This window comes from Stenella coeruleoalba (assembly GCF_951394435.1).
Source record: "Stenella coeruleoalba genome assembly, chromosome: 11".
Lineage (NCBI taxonomy): Eukaryota > Metazoa > Chordata > Mammalia > Artiodactyla > Delphinidae > Stenella > Stenella coeruleoalba.
Genome location: NC_137157.1, coordinates 5,907,425 through 5,923,266, shown reverse-complemented (window position 1 = coordinate 5,923,266; position 15,842 = coordinate 5,907,425). Strand labels below are relative to the sequence as shown.

The 15,842-nt window shown below is 55.6% G+C and overlaps 1 protein-coding gene across 1 annotated transcript in view; it reads left to right on the top strand.

Moving 5' to 3' along the window:
- MPPED1 (metallophosphoesterase domain containing 1) overlaps positions 1-11,133 on the top strand; it is a 74,969-nt gene extending 63,836 nt beyond the window's left edge. The window contains exons 5-7 of the mRNA XM_079937088.1: positions 5,672-5,787; positions 8,396-8,509; positions 10,811-11,133. Coding sequence (XP_079793214.1) covers positions 5,672-5,787; positions 8,396-8,509; positions 10,811-10,929 — 349 coding nt within the window. The 3' untranslated portion in view covers positions 10,930-11,133. The remainder of the gene's footprint in view (positions 1-5,671; positions 5,788-8,395; positions 8,510-10,810) is intronic.
- The last annotated feature ends 4,709 nt before the right edge of the window (positions 11,134-15,842 follow it).

The following is a 15,842-nucleotide window of genomic DNA, read 5'->3' as shown; positions in this document are numbered from 1 at the left end:
GTTTGAATTAATTTTTCCCATGGGTTTGTTCACATTCTAATTTTCAACTAAATGAGACATCTGTTTCAGAAAAGGAAAATTTGCTCTGGTTGTCATGGCAACTATCATTCTGTAAGGAAATTATTCCAATGGTTACTTTAGAACAGAAAGACAGAAATTCAGGACATAAAGCCGCCTGCCACGGCTCTGTCGGAATTCTGATCCATCCGACCTCCTCGGGGTCTGTGATGTGTCCCGGACGGTGGGTGGACGTCAGGGCTCTTGGCCCTCAGGGCAGTGAGGCTGCGTCCAGGCGCCAGCTGCACTGGGGATGGGGACCGTGGCTCTCTCAGCGCCCACCGTCTCAGGCATTCGTGGGTCTCAGCCCACGGCTGCCCCCAGGGTGGGTGGGGAGCTCGGGGCCGGGCTGGATCCGGGCTGCCTGGATGACAGGCCCTGCGAGCCCCCGCCTGCCCTGACCTCTGTCTGGAACCCCGAGCAGCCTCGCACTTCACCTCTGGCCCCAAAGGGCCCTGCTGGGCGAGGAGAGAGGGTCAAGTGACCAAACGCAGGACTCCTGGGACGTTGGGGCCGACTGCGCCCTCGGGAAGGGCTAGTGCCCCCCATCCCTTAGGCTCCCATTCCCATGACGCAAACCTGGATGGACGTCACGCAGGAGTGGCCGAAGGCTTTTCCAGACCCTGGGGAGTGAGGTCACCCAGAAGAGTCCGTCTCTCCCGCTGCTCTAGCCCTGCTCTTGGCCACCCCTGAGAAAGGCCTCCCCACCTGCGGGCCGTCCTGAGAAATGTCTCCTCTGGACGTTTCCATGCATGACCTGACTTTTCCTCCTCCCCACAAATTTCAGTAAAGGCCAGAACATCCCCTTTTCCCAGTGACAGAGCTCCTGGGAATTTGGAGGCATTTTTGCGATGATGGTGCAATTTCATTCCCTTACACCTCCTCCCACCCACTTTCTTTCCCTCCCCTCTGTGTCAGGCAATGGGTGGGGTAGAGCATCGAGCAAGAAGCACCCCCCTGCCCTCATGGGGTAAGATCTGGGGCCATAGGCATCCTTATCCCAGTTTACACGGTGAAAGAGTCTGGGTGCGTCCAGCCCAGGGGCAGAGCCAGAGTGTCTGATGCCAACTTCCGTGCCCTTGAGCAACCCCTCCGGGCATCCCAGGGGGCAGGGTGGATTCCACCTTCCCAGGATTTGAGGTGATGTGTTTCCAAGAACCACGGAGGTATATCTATGGAGAAACGCCACCCCCAGAGGAAGGCTCGTTAGTACTGGAGGGGGACGTAGGCAGGGGCTCGTGTGGGTCAGCTCCTGGGGGTCTGTGGGGTCTCTGATATGTTACAGAGTGTCTTTTCCAAAAAGTCACTCCTTGCTGTGGCTCATGGGAGCTCACAGACGCCTCCTCTCCATGCTGATGAGGCCTTGTCCCCTCTTGTAAATATTTGATTAGGTTTTTGAAAAATGGATGCTGTGTTCGGAAGGCAGCAGAAAGGCATTGCTCCTTTTGCTGTGAGCTGACAGGCTGTGGGCTTCCGGGGGGACTAGTGGGCTTGGCGTCATGAGCAGCTTCCAGGCTGCTGCAGCCTTCCCTGCAGGGACCCCGCCCTGGCTTAGCCAAAGTGGGGCTTTGAGTACGCCCAGGGTCTGAGGGCTTCAGAAATTGCAGAGCTGTGAGCTCAGTATGTTAGGGCTGCCAACTGCTTTTGACCAGGAACCGTGGTAGGAAAAGCACTTGTTTTTTTACATTGTGACTCAGGACACCCTTATGTGGGTGTCTATTTAAATATAAATATATTTAACTGAAGTATCCCTTCCGTGCTATGATGTACTCTGATGTTGTCTATTCTTTATTTCCCCCTTTTCCTTTATTTTTTTAAAATGCTGTTTGACCCTTCAAAATGCAGTTTGAAAAACCCTGCCCTGGGCCAAAGGTTTTTCATCCAGGTTCCGTGAGTGGGTTTCAGGAGGGGTCCATAGTAATGATGGTGATGATGATGGTGATGGTGGTGGTAGTGGTGATGGTATTGATGATGGTAATGATGATAATAATGGTTATGATGGTAGTGGTGGTGGTGATGGAGATGACGATGGTGATGGTGGTGGTGGTGACAGTGTCGATGTTGGGGATGATGGTGTTGGGGATGATGATGGTGATGGAGATGAGGGCAGTGGCAAAGCATTGGACCAGGCACCGTTTTAAGCACTTTACATGGATTAATTGATTTAATCCTTTCAAAGCCCTGTTGAGGCAAAGGATATTATTATGCCCATTATACAGATGGGGTAATTGAGGCATAGAGAGAAGTTAAGCCACTTGCCCAAGGTCACACAGGTAGTTAGAGGTGGACCCATTCTAACCCAGGTCCCTCTGATCCCAAGATTCCCTCGAAGGTGGATGTAAAATTGTGTGTGTGTGGAGACGTTTTTCTGCAGAGAGAACCCTCAGCTTTCTGCAGAAGCGCAAAAGCAGGCCTGAGTCGGGTGTGACTGAGGGAGTAGGCGGCTTCCGAGGGACTGCCCAGTGCCACCCACCCAGTTGCCCTCCCCGGCCCCGGCCACCTGGTCTCGTCACTAGGTGGGCACTTCCTGTGGGTGGGGATCCCTTGGGACAGCCCAAACCTGGGGGTGCAGACAGCTCCTGTGCGCCTGCCCCTTCACTGTCTGTTTCTCCTCTCACGGGCCCAGAGGACAGATCCCCAGGCCCCCACCTGTACAGGTGGTCCCCCTGGAAGCCACTCATGGCTGGGTGTGGGTGAACCCCATCCCCCCACAAGAACAAGACAGGAGCCACGAGTCTCCCTCAGGATCAAAACTTAGGCTGGTAGGGGCGTGGGGAGACGGCGGCCTGGCGTATTCTGCTCATTTTCAGTACGTTTCCCTGGGTGTACCTGGGGGCTTTCATTCCAGCGTTGGGGATCGTGTTCAGCTTTGAAGTTTTGGCTGCGATTCCAAGGCAACAGGAAGAGTCCTGTTCGACCTCCCGTTAACAACTTCATTCATTCATCCAGCCCTCCGTCACTCAACACCTTTTGTTAAACAAACATTTGCTCCTCCCCGGGCAGGTGCCCGTCACTCGGGGTGGGAAGGAAGATGGAGCACAGAGGGCTTGGAAGGATATATGTGGCGTGGGGTCAGGGGCAGGCAGGAGGAGAGGAGGGACCCGGCGTCCCAGGCGTGGGTCACGGACAAGCAAAGCCTGGCAGCGGACAGGATCCCCCAGGTGTCTGAAGTGGCGAAAGCACCTTTGACCCCAAATGACCAACCAGCATGGCCACTCACCCTCTTCCTTCACAACCCACGTTCCAGGATTTGGCGCTGCAGGCTTGACGGCAGCTGGGAGAGAGGGTCAGATCTGGGTTCCAGAATGACTTCTTCACTGACCACTGTGTGACCCTGGGCACCTCCCTTCCTCTCGCTGAACCTCAGTCTTCCTGTCCAGAACCTGCCGTGGTGGGACTAAAGTGGGGTTCTCAAATGCTGTTCCATGGAGCCCCTAGGGTTCCACAGAGGTGCATTGGGTGGCTGCCAACGCAGTAGAGACGTTGGGTCAACAGCTAGGGGTGTCAGCCTCCCACGGAGGAGCTCCTGGGCCATGAGAGGGATGTTAGTGGCAGCTCTGACACACGAGAGGCTCTGAGTGTGAAAGGCCAGCCCCACGACCAACTCGTGCAGAGTATGTCAGCGAATGGACATGAGGTGCCTGGCCTCACGGGGCCCAGATCCCTGAGCCAGCTCGCTTCTCTGAGCCCCTGGGTCCTCATCTGAAAAATGGGAATAATCCCAGCCCTTAATTCACAGGATTCTTTTGACAGTTAGATAAACTTATCCCTATAATGTAATTAGATGACGCCTGGCAAAAAAAATAGGTGTGCGGGAAATGCTGGCGACAATTTTTAGTTTCTACTCCCTGGCCCTCGGTCTCCTCACCCATAAAACAGAAAGAGAGAGACCTGTCTGTCAACCTTGCTGCAGGTGTGGAGGTCCCTGGGGCGGCAGGTGGGGAGGTGATGGTGGTAATGGCGATTATATTAGTTTCCTAGGGCCGCGTAACTAATTATCACAAACCGTGTGGCTTCAAACGACAGGAATTGATTCTGTCGCAGTTCTGGAGGCTGGAAGTCTGAAATCAAGGTGTCACCAAGGTTAGTTCTTGCTGCGGGGACTAAGGGAGGATCTGTTCCGCGCCACTCTCCCAGCTTCTGGTGGTTGCTGGCAGCCTGGGGCTCCTTGGCTTGTAGACACATCACTCCAATCTCTACGGCCATTGTCACGTGGCCTTCTCCTCTCTCTGTCTGTGTTTGCACGTGATCCTCTTATAAGGACACAAGTCATGAATTAGAACCCACTCTAATCAGGTATGACCTCATCTTGATTCCATCTGCAAAGACCCTATTTCTAAATAAGGTCACGTTCACATGTACTGGGTTGATACTTCAACATATATTTTAGGGGGGACACAATTTGACCCACCACAGTGATGATAGTAAAGGTGGTGGTGTTGGTGGTGGTGATGGTGCCTTTGTAAATGCTAAAGAGCTGGGTTCATGTGGGGAACTTATAATGACTTAGGCCTAAGGGCTAATTCTTAGTTGGGATACTTTTGTTGTAAATGAAAACCGAACTCAAATGGCTTTCTGTTGGCCCAGGTAACGGAGAAGTGCAGAGGTATGGTGGGTGTCAGGTGCGACTTGATCCAGCTGCTCCCCTGGGTCATGTGCACCAGCCATCTCCCTTTGGGACAGTTTAACAGGTACTGACAGCTCACAAGGCAAGAAGCTCAGTGGTTTGTATGCAGGGATGACAGTGTTCTTTTCTCTCATCACTGAAAGAAACGTCTGGAATTCCCTCCAACTGGCAGGTTCTAGGTCACATGCTCACCGTTGAACCCATCGAGGGGAATGACTTGCACTGATCAGTCTAGGTCCGGGTTGGGCGACAGGTAGGAATTCCGTTAAATGGCCTCGGTCCACCCAGCCCTGACCTTAATGTTGGGGGTGGACTCAGCCCGGTGGAGCCCCTGCTGGGAGCTTTGGGTAGAGGCGGGAAGGAGCATCTCCACCTGGGACCCACTCTCTCTTGGGTGGGGCTCCACCTGCCCCAAATGTAGGAAGGAGGATGGATGGAGGGGCATTCTCCCACCATGGGGACAGGTGAGAATGTTCTCTGAATTTCCCTAGAAGGGCTTGGAACAAGAGAGCCCTTTGGCAGAAGTTGATTTTCTTTTTCACTTTCATTTTCAAAAATTACATAGATAGGGCTCCCCTGGTGGCTCAGTGGTCGAGAGTCCACCTGCCGATGCAGGGGACACGGGTTTCATGCCCCGGTCCTGGAAGATCCCACATGCCGCGGAGCGGCTGGGCCCGTGAGCCATGGCCGCTGAGCCTGCGCGTCCGGAGCCTGTGCTCCGCAACGGGAGAGGCCACAACAGTGAGAGGCCCGCGTACCGCAAAAAAAAAAAAAAAAAAAAAAAAATTACATAGATAATACTTGTTCATCATAGAAAAAGGAAAAAGGCTGGTCAAGTCCAGGTGAATCCACACCTTTCCCTGGACGGGAGGTTCTGGGCATCTGGCCAGCCCTGATGGCCGTTTGGCACTATGGCCTGCTTCTCCTGCCATGTCATTGCCCCCACTCTCGGTGGCCCTCTCTGACCCACGTGCTCTCCTCCCACAGGCAGCCCTGGTTTTACGGCTGGGGTTTTAACCTCCCGCGAGGCCAAGCGCTGCTCGAGAAGTGGAACCTCATTCCCGAAGGTGTAGACGTCCTGGTAACCCACGGACCGCCACTGGGTAAGACTCAGCCGGCCCCGCCTCGGCTGGCCGGCCCCGCGCACGCCTGCTCCTGCTGGGGGAGGACGCAGGGGGTGTGGGTGCTGGCAGCGGGGGCGGAGCTGGGCCTGTCGACGGGAGCTGCGGACGGGCTCTGTTCTGAGTCCAGCTCGCTGGGGCACCAGGGACAGGTCACCCCGTCGTGGCTCTTATTTCCTGAGCACCGACTGTGTGCCGGGGGCTCGGTGTGTCACCTCACAGCCGCGTGGTGAGGTCAGATCAGCTGCCCCTTTTATACACGTGGTACCTTGGAGCTCGGGGAGGTCAAAAGGCAGGCTGGGCCCTTGACACTCCAGACCTGAGTCCTGGGGGCTGAATACCACCAAGGTCACCCTTACCGGGCCCATCCCGTGCACCCCCCCACCTCACCGGGCCCCATCCCGTGCACCCCCCCACCTCACCGGGCCCCATCCCGTGCACCCCCCCGCCCCATCAGACCACGCATCCCACAGTCCCCAGGGCCTGTGGTTCCACCGCCAGCAGCTTTCCTCCCCGGCCCCTCGGCCCCACTCTGGCCAAGCTGATGTCACTGCTCGCCTGGTCTCGGCGTTAGCCTGCCGTCTGCCACCCAGGCCCCTTTCTCAGTCCCCCCCCCCTTTCCTCACACCCTGCTTCCTGTCCCTCAGCTCGTCCCTTTGATTCTGCCCCAAACTGCATTCCAGCTCCTTTCTCTCCTCTCCACCACTGCTGTCCCCACCTCGTCCGTGCCAGTGTCTTGTGTCTCTTTGATGACCAATGTGGTCTCCTCACTGGTCCCCCAGCTCTGAGTCTTGCCCCACCCAGTCCACTCTCCTCACGTCAGTAGGAGGGAATTCTCTGAATGGTCCGTTGTACCATGCCATCCCTCTATAACCCTCTGTGACTCCCTCAGTCCTTAGAATGAAGCCCAACTCCCAGCAGTCCTGCCCAGACCCGCCTCTCCCCCCACCAGTGCCTCCACCAGACCTGTCATCACTCCCTTGGTGTTTGGGGCTGGGCTGGGCCGGGCCATGCGGGACCTGGAGCCAACCCGATGCAGTGCTTGCCTTGAAGGCTCCAAGATGCCGGGCAGAGGGATACCGAACGGCCAAGCCCAGTGGGACACAGTCAAGGATGAGGGAAGCCTGAGACAGAGATCGTCAGAGGGGGCCTGCAGAGGCTGACAGAAAGGGTGGTCTCAGCATCGGGTCTGGGAGAGGCGGGAAGGGAGGTGGGTGCGGGCAGGGCGTCCCCGGTGGGAAGGGCTGTCAGGTGAGGCCCAGTGCAGCTCCAGAGTCATTCGCTCAGATACCTGTTCAGGGAGAAGCTGCCCTGAGCACCTGCTGTGTGCCAGACGCCCAGCCAGAGCCCTTGGCGCCTCCCTCCACCCTCACAAAGGGCTGAAATGAAGGCTTTCTTACCCCCATTTCCAAACGGAGGGAGCCCCGAGGCCCAGGGCCCTGACGTGGTTTAGGCGTGACACGTGGCTTCTAGTGAGGCTCTGAGGCAGGTTTTTTTGCTTCCTCCCTCCCTCCCTCTCTCCCTCTCCTCCTTCCCCCCTTTCTACCCCTCCATCCACTCCTCCAACAGCATCTTCTGGGTTCCCGCTCTCTGGATGCCTCACCACGCCTGCTTCACACACAACACACAGCTCCTGTTTCGGGGGCGCCTGTGTGCTCAGCCCAGCCCGTTGTTGGATGAATTGTTGAATGTGGCACAGAGAGGTTAAGTGACTTGTCCAAGGTCACACAGCCAGTAGGTAGCAGAGCCCAAGTGTCTGCTCCAAGCCCGTCCCCTGCCTACTCCCCGCCTCTCCCCTCTTCTTCCTCCTCTTCCTTCTTGTTTCTCTCCCTCTCTCCCTCCTTCTTTCTCTCTCTCAGCTCTAAGTCAGGTCCATTGCAGCCTGTCAGATTCTTTGAGTGGCAGGATTCCTCTTCCCCTTCCCAGCGGTTGTAGAAACCTGTTTCTCCCGCCTGAGCAGAGAGGGGCTGAGATGAACCGTAGTTGTATGCTTGGAGTAATCAGTCATTCTCCTGTGGTTTGTGTAGCCGTGTGAGGAGAATAAGCCACCATATGGGATGGCTCCGGGAGGCTGGCGGCGTGAGCAGACCCAGACACGGCCCACGTGCTCGAGGCTGCAGTGGATGAAGAAGTTCATTTTCATGATTTTGCGATGTGTGTTTAGAAAGTTTCCAACATGGAAATCCTGCTCCCGTGGTCCGCTCTGCTGCCACCTGCTGGGGTGGCCTTGGGCCTCCACTGTCCCTCTCCGGCCTCAGTTTGCTTCTCTCTGCAATGGGTGGATGCCAGTCTTGAGACCACTTTGAGCATGAATGGTCTGGGGGGCTCACAGCTGTCGAGACTGCTCCCTCCCCATCGTGCCTGGCCTACTCGGGCTTTTATACGTGGGCTCTCCGTGCCGCCCTGCAGGGGAGGAGAAGGGGAAGCAGGGGAGGATGAGGCTGCAAGGCCCCAGGCAGTGCAAGCTGGAGCCAGGCTTTCCTCCCGGAGGCTGAGGCAGGGCAGGGTGGGTCCAGGGCCACTGTGTCTCTGAGATTGCAGAGCTGCGGCCTGGGCCCCGTCATCGCCCTCCTGCTGTCTCCCCTGCCAGGCTTCCTGGACTGGGTCCCCAAGAAGATGCAGCGGGTGGGCTGCGTGGAGCTGCTCAACACGGTGCAAAGGCGCGTCCAGCCGCGGCTGCATGTCTTCGGCCACATCCATGAAGGTCAGCGGGGGTGGGGGCCTTACCTGCAGGGGGGCGGGGCGCCTCATTGGCCCTTCAGGGGGGCTGTCTCACCTCCCTTGAACCCAGTCACCTCCCCCCTGACCAGAGGGAAATAGCCCATTTCCTACATACACTTCGTAAATGCCTGTCCCCGTGTCGGCTGTCAGTTAGCTGTTGCCGAAATGTTTTATCATAGGAAGATGGAAGAAAAGTCTAGCAAGACTTAGAAATAAGTTTTACTTCCTTGGAGCCCTGCAGCTCTGCTGTGCCTCCTCTGCCCTGGGAAGTCTTCGGAGATGGCTGGGGGCTTTTTGGAGGAGGGGACATTTGGATGTGACACGGAGGAGGTGTTCGAGTTGGGGGCGCCCTGGGAGCTCCTTACAGGACAGGTGGCCCGTCTTGTTGCTCACATCCCTACGGCCTGGCATGCAGTAGGTGCTTAATGGATGGGGAGGGCTGCCTGCCTGCCCAAGGGGCTTTATTGGCATCTCCCCCCCGCCACCGCCCCCCACACACAGACAGCCGTGAGGTTCTGCCTTCTGTCCTGGGGGCAGGACCCCTTGCTGTGTCCACATCACCTGGGGAGAGTGGGCAGGGTGGCCGTGAAGGTGACCGGTGATGTCGGCTCCAGCCGTGACTGCCCCGGCCTGTCACTGCACAGGGCTCACCTCATGAGACCTCAGGCTTCCTCACTGGAGTCTGATTTCACCAGTTTGCTCCTTTTGAACCATTATCCCACCTGTCCAAGGCTTCCTGGTCCCATTATCCCCTGCCAGGAAGCACATGGTTTTCCCCCAAGCTTGTCTCCTGGCCTCCTGAACCTCTGTCTGCTTTGGGCCAGGGCCCCTGGGACTCACATGGCTTGGTCCACATCCGATCACTTTCCTCTGCATCGCGCTGTCAGGGGCAGGCGTGATCAGACCTCTCCAGCCCCAGGGAGCTCACAGACTCCTGGGCAACAGATGAGCCATCAAAGGCAGACTCTGAAAGGTCGTGGGAGAGATGGACAGCTCTTGTGCTGTGGGATAATAGTAACGGCTGTCATTTTCTGTAGACCTACTGTGGGCGTGTAGTGCCCTCAGATGCAAGGTTGTGTGTGATCCAAACCACACCCCTGCATGATTGTACAAGAGAAATGCAGGCTCCAAAGGATGGGTAGCCTGCACAGAGGAGGGGAAGTGTCCCTTTTGGTTTGGAGGTGAGCTGAGCTCAAGGTTGAGGAGGATTCTGACCAGTAGATGTGGTGGGAAGAGGGTATGTTTGGGGACAGAGGTGAGGAGAAGAAAGTACATGACAACGATGGCGGGGATGATAATGATGGTTACAATGATGGTAGTGATGATGGAGATGGTGATGATGACGGTGGTGATAATGACAATGATGGTAATGATGATGGTGATGGTGATAATCATGGTGATGGTGATGGTGATGATGGAGGTGGTGATGATGGTGATGTTGGAGGTGGTGATGATGATAATGGTAGTGATGATGGCGATGATGAGATGGTGATAGTGACAATGATGGTAATGATCATGATAATGGTGGTGATGATAATGGTGATGATGGTGATGGTGATGATAGAGGTGGTGATGGTGATAATCATGGTGATGGTGATGATGATAATGGTGGTGATGATGGTGATGATGGAGGTGGTGATGATGGTGATGATGGAGGTGGTGATGGTGATGGTGGTGATGATAGTGATGATGGTGATGATGATGATGGAGGTGGTGATGAAAATGGTGATGATGGTGATGATGGAGGTGGTGATGGTGATAATCATGGTGATGGTGATGATGATAATGGTGGTGATGATGGTGATGGTGATGATGGAGGTGGTGATGATGGTGATGATGGAGGTGGTGATGGTGATGGTGGTGATGATGGTGATGGTGATGATGGAGGTGGTGACGATGGAGGTGGTGATGATAATGGTGGTGATGATGAGATGGTGATAGTGACGATGATAGTAATGATCATGGTGATGATGGTGTACGGTGGTGATGATGGTGATGGTGATGATGTCAATGATGGTGTCTCACCATGTGCTTTCCAGGCACTGGGCCGAGCCTGTGAATTATTATCTCATTTGCTGCTCACAGCAGGCTTGGGAGGAGCATCTGTCATCGTCACCATTTATAGATGAAGAGCCTGTACTGGATGGTTTCAGTAGCTCGCCCCAGACATCTTCAGCCCCTTGTGGCTGAGTTCCCTCTGACTACCACACTCACCAGACCACCCTCACTGCCCTGGGTCCTGGTGTCACCTCTCAGCCCTGACAGCCGTGTGCTTACTTTCTAGGGTACGGAGTCATGGCGGATGGGACAACCACCTACGTGAACGCATCTGTGTGCACCGTGAACTACCAGCCCGTGAACCCACCCATAGTCATTGACCTCCCCACACCCCGGAACTCCTGACTGCCCCCACGGCCCCAGCGCTTCCCACCCGCATCAGCTACGTACACCTAGCTGAGAGCACGGACCTCCAACCCCCCTTCCTTTCATGCAGACAGCCCGTCCGGCTGCGGGGACCAGCCCAGCAGGCGGGCTGAGGCCTTGGAATGAAGAAAATCACCCCTGACTCTTCAGCCTTCTGTCATTTGGAGTCAGGACCCTGCAGGTCCGTCAGGGGTTCTGTGCTCATCGCTGATTTCTGCGTGTCCCTTCCGTGTGTTCCTTGTTAAAGGACCTGCTACGCTCGTGGCCCTGTCCTGCTTGGGAAGTGACTGAATCTTTATCCTTCTCCGTTGGACACCCTCGTGGGTTTGGGAAGCCGCTGCTCTTGGACAGATCCTGGGAGTTCTGGCACAAAGTCTCCTTCTCACCGAGGGTCTGTGTGGCTGCAAGCCTCAGGGCTCGGGGGTGGGAGGGTGTGTCGTAGCCTGAGTGCAGGCGGCCCTTCCGCTCCGTCCAGGCATCCAAGGGAACGATCAGGGACGTCTCAGGAATCGGGCCGCACCTGGCCGGGCCGACCAGCCCTTTGCTTCACTGATCCCCCGTTTTCTTCCTGTGGGCATTTTTGCTGATGTAAACTGTGGCCTGAGCATCCCGGGCACCCGCTCGGAGCCTGGACTTGGGGGGTTGTTTCTACGGAATGAGCCTGATGAGGGCCCAGGGCCAGCTGGAGGGTTCCCAAGTCCTGGATGCCCCTGGTCCCCTGGGGGCTGCGCTGCTCTGCAGAACTCAGAAGGCTGAGGGCTCTGCGGGCCGAGGCTGCCCTGCCCCCTGTACGCGCCCATATGGGTGTGGACACACACACACACACACACACACACACGTGTGCTCACGCCCCCTTCTTAATTTAATAAAGTGGACCCCGTGGTTCTCATCGCCCTCGACTGGGTCCTGTACCCCAGTAGGATATCCCTCGCCCCTCGGATTTTGGCTGCCGTGCCCACAGCCGAGGGAGGCTAAATGGTTCACAGTCGGGCTGCCATGTCCCTGGGTGCCAGCCGGCGGCCCCCACGGGAAGCTGGCAGAGACAGAGATGGGCTTCGGTTCCGGCAGCTCCACCCAGGGCGGGCTTCTTTTTCTTCTTTAAATTAGGACTGGGGGGTTGGGCTGTCTCTGATGGACAGAGAACCAGCAGGGCCTCGTTGGGGTGAGGCCAGTGAGGCAGGACTAGCACGTGCAGGGTCAGATTCTGCCTTTATTTAAAATGTGGATATTTTGTTCATCATAGATTTTTTTTCCTGCATTAATTTTGATTTTTAAAAACATTGCATTAAAATAGTATCATTTATCTCCATCTATGAGCTTTTTGGCGCCCCTTAAGTTGTACACCTGAGAGGAGGGCCCTGCTCACCTCCCCTTAGTCCCAGGCCTGGGACCAGCATTTAATGAGCCCTTTGCAGATATGATCTCATTTCCAGCAGTCTTGCAAGGTGGGTACTGCTGTCCTCCTTTTGGAGATGAGGAGATTGAGATCAGAGAGGTGAGGTAACCTGCCTGAGGGTGCACAGCTCAAAAGAGGCAGAGGCAGGATTTGAACCTTGGTCTCTGGCTTCACAGCCCCTGCTTTCCCACCACTCAAAGCTCCTGCCCTACAAGGCAATGCACGGTCCAAGGCTCTTTTTTTATTAAGGGTCCTATTCAGCACCTGTCTGGTTCATTTCTCATGGAGAGCCCCTGGAGTCTTGGAGGACCCTGTTCTCTGTGCCCAGGATCCCAGGAGACCATGATTCCTTCCCTACTCAAGTGGGGCTCCCCATGGGGCGAGGGGCACCATCCGGGGAGCCCAGTAGCAGCACCACGTTGGCCGAGGCCGGCTTTGCTCCACAGGGTGCAGGGTTTCAGGAATCCTTTTTGGCCCAAGTGGTTCCTGGTAGCCGGGGATGTTTACAGGGTCTCTGGGGACACCTCTGACGCACGGCATGTGTATGAATGCGTGGGGGGAGAGGACTCCAGGCCCTTTCAGTAACCTCTACTGAATTTCTATGCGGACCAAGAACTATAAACTTAAAAAAAAAATGTTTTTTTTCCTAAGGTACCTTCAGAATATGGTGTATTTTTATGTGGAAAATAAAAGTTATGAAGGCAGCTGTTACTTTAAAAGAAAATTCATTAAAAGTCCTTGAGGTATGAAAGATGATGGCATGCTCCTCAATCATTTCGGCATAACTTGATTGTGGCTGTAATTTTTTTGTCAAGCATGTCAGACAATAAAGTCTTTGTAAAAAGAAAGAGAAGTCCTCCGGGTGCCTCTTCCTCTGTGTCTCCGGGTGTCATGTGGGGCATGTAGGGGAGGAGTGGCATCCTCCCGGCCAAGTCCTGAGTCCTGGACTGAGTTCAGAGGCCAAAGACCTTCCGTGTGCCAATAACTGGCATCCTTCTGCTTGCTCCAGCTTCCCTCAGGGGTGGTTGGCACGTGCAGTTCTGTGCCTTGTTGTGTTCAAATTGCTGGAGCATCTCGTCCCCCCAAAACAGAATATCTCGAAATGGCCTTAGCTCTGGCCTCTTCTCGGAGCAGCAAGTTCCAATCCAGCCCTTGTCCAACTAAGGGTCCTGGTGTTGCCCAAGAAAAATACTGGCAGGTGTATTTGGAACTTCCAGGTGTATTTGGAACTCCAGTTCCAAAGCTCCCTGTGCTGTAGCGGTTCGGCCATTTTCATCCATCCATCAACCCATCGATCTATCCACTCATCCATCTACCCAACTGTTCACTTACCCATTGATCAATCTGTTGATCCGTCCATCCATCCAACCACCATCCCTCCAGCCACCATCCATCCATCCATCCACTCACCCACCCCTCCAGCCAGCCCACAAACATTCACTGAGCACCTCTCCTGGACCTGGCTTGGAACAGGGATGTGGCAGTGGTGGTAGTGATAGATTTAGGAGGTAGGGGCGTGGGGAGACAAGGATGGTAATGGGTGTTGGCTGCCCGTCAGGGAGGAGGCACATGGGGCGGGAAGAACAGGTTGGAGGAAGGGTGTTGAATTCTGTTTGGGATTCATGAGCTGGAGGTGCCCTTGGGATATGCAGGGGGAGGTATCCAGTGGCCGGGGACGGTGGTGGGGGGGGTGATAAATGGGCCTGCAGGGGAGGAGCCTCTCTGGAGACCTATATTTGTGGGTCATAACCAGAGCCATGGGGCTGGGGGAGCAGGCTGAGGGAGCCTGTGATGGCGTCAGCCCTCAATGACCCTCTCTTGTCCTCAGACTGGCCCACCTGTAATACGCCCTTCCAAAGAGTTCCCCTCCACCAGAGCCTCACAGGTGCCTACAACGACCGGTCCTGGGCCTTGGGTCCCCGTCCACAGCCGGTGGAGAGGAGCTGCTCTATCTGAGGCACCCCTTCTGCTACTCTAGGCCATTGTGTACCTGAGCAGGGGTCCCGGGCAGGGGCAGGGACGCACCGTGGCTGCTGCCGCCTCTAGTAGTGCTGTCACATTGCAAGCGCTGCTTAAGCGCCTGGTACCCGCTCTGCTGACAGGCGGCAGCTGCTAAGCTCTGAGCCGTGTGCTCCTGCTGCCTTCAGTGTAGACGGGCTCTGATGTGTCCGGGGTTTCCACAGTGGTGCAGGTGGTTCAGCACTCTGGCCTCACTCATGCTTTACAGCCATCTTTCCCCAGGTGCCCCCGTGGCCCGATGGGACGATACAGGATGTGTCCCTGGGAGCCCGGTGGGCAAATCCAGTGAGCTGCCTCTGCTCCCTCTGCCTCCGCCCTCATGGGGAGCTCGTTCTCAGGGAGCCCAGCCCCCAGCTGCTTTTTCTTGCAGTTCAGCTTCCATGAAGCTGGGCCTTGAACCTCCACCGGGACCAAGTTGCCAGGCCTTTTTCTTCCAGGAGACCCCTGCTCCACCCTCCTGAATAAGCTAGGAGAGGTGACAAGCTCTGTGGACCCAGGCTTCATCCAGTGCTCTCCCCTAACGCCACCCACAGCTCCTAGCTGGGCCCAAACCTGCCTGGCCAGCTGGGGGTCTCGTCACGGAAGATCTTAGACCCTCCAGGGGGCCCTCAGCCCCACCCTCCCCTTGAAGGCATGGGCTGCGAAGTCTTCCAAGATGTGAGAATTAGGCCCTGCTGTCTGGAAGCTCGAGGAGCACTTTGGAAGGCTCATGTGATCCCAGGAAAGGAGCTGAGCCCTTCAGCTGTTACATGCTTGGGGTCCAGTGAGCGGCAGACACAGTCAGGCTTGAGGACCCCAAGGAAGATCAAACCCAGTGTGCAGGGGAGATCAGGGAAAACCTCCTGAGAGGGAGCCTGGCTGGGCCCTGAACAACAGGAAATGATTTCCCTCTTTAAAAAACAACTTTTTATTTTGAAATAATTTTAGATTACAAAGAGTTGTAAAGAGGGTACAGAGAGTGCCCACACACCCTTCACTCAGTTTCCCCTAATGTTAACATCTTATATTCCTATGTTACACTTACCAAAACTAAGAGATTAGCAGTGATATAAGACTATTAGATCTTCATTTGGATTTTTTAAAAATAAATTTATTTATTTATTTGGCTGAGTTGGGTCTTCGTTCCTGTGCGCGGGCAGAACTAGCTCCGGCGAGCGGGGGCTACTCTTCATTGCGGTGCGCGGGCTTCTCATTGCGGTGGCTTCTCTTGTTGCGGAGCACGGGCTCTAGGCACATGGGCTTCAGTAGTTGTGACACGCGAGCTCAGTAGCTGTGGTGCACAGGCTTAGTTGCTCCACGGCATGTGGGATCTTCCCGGCCCAGGGCTCGAACCCGTGTCCCCTGCATTGGCAGGCGGATTCTTAACCACTGCACCACCAGGGAAGCCCCTGGATCTTTTTCATTAACGTCCCGTCCACGAGACCATGTTGCATTTAGTCATCGTGCTTCCTTAGCCCGCTGTGGTCGGCGATATTTT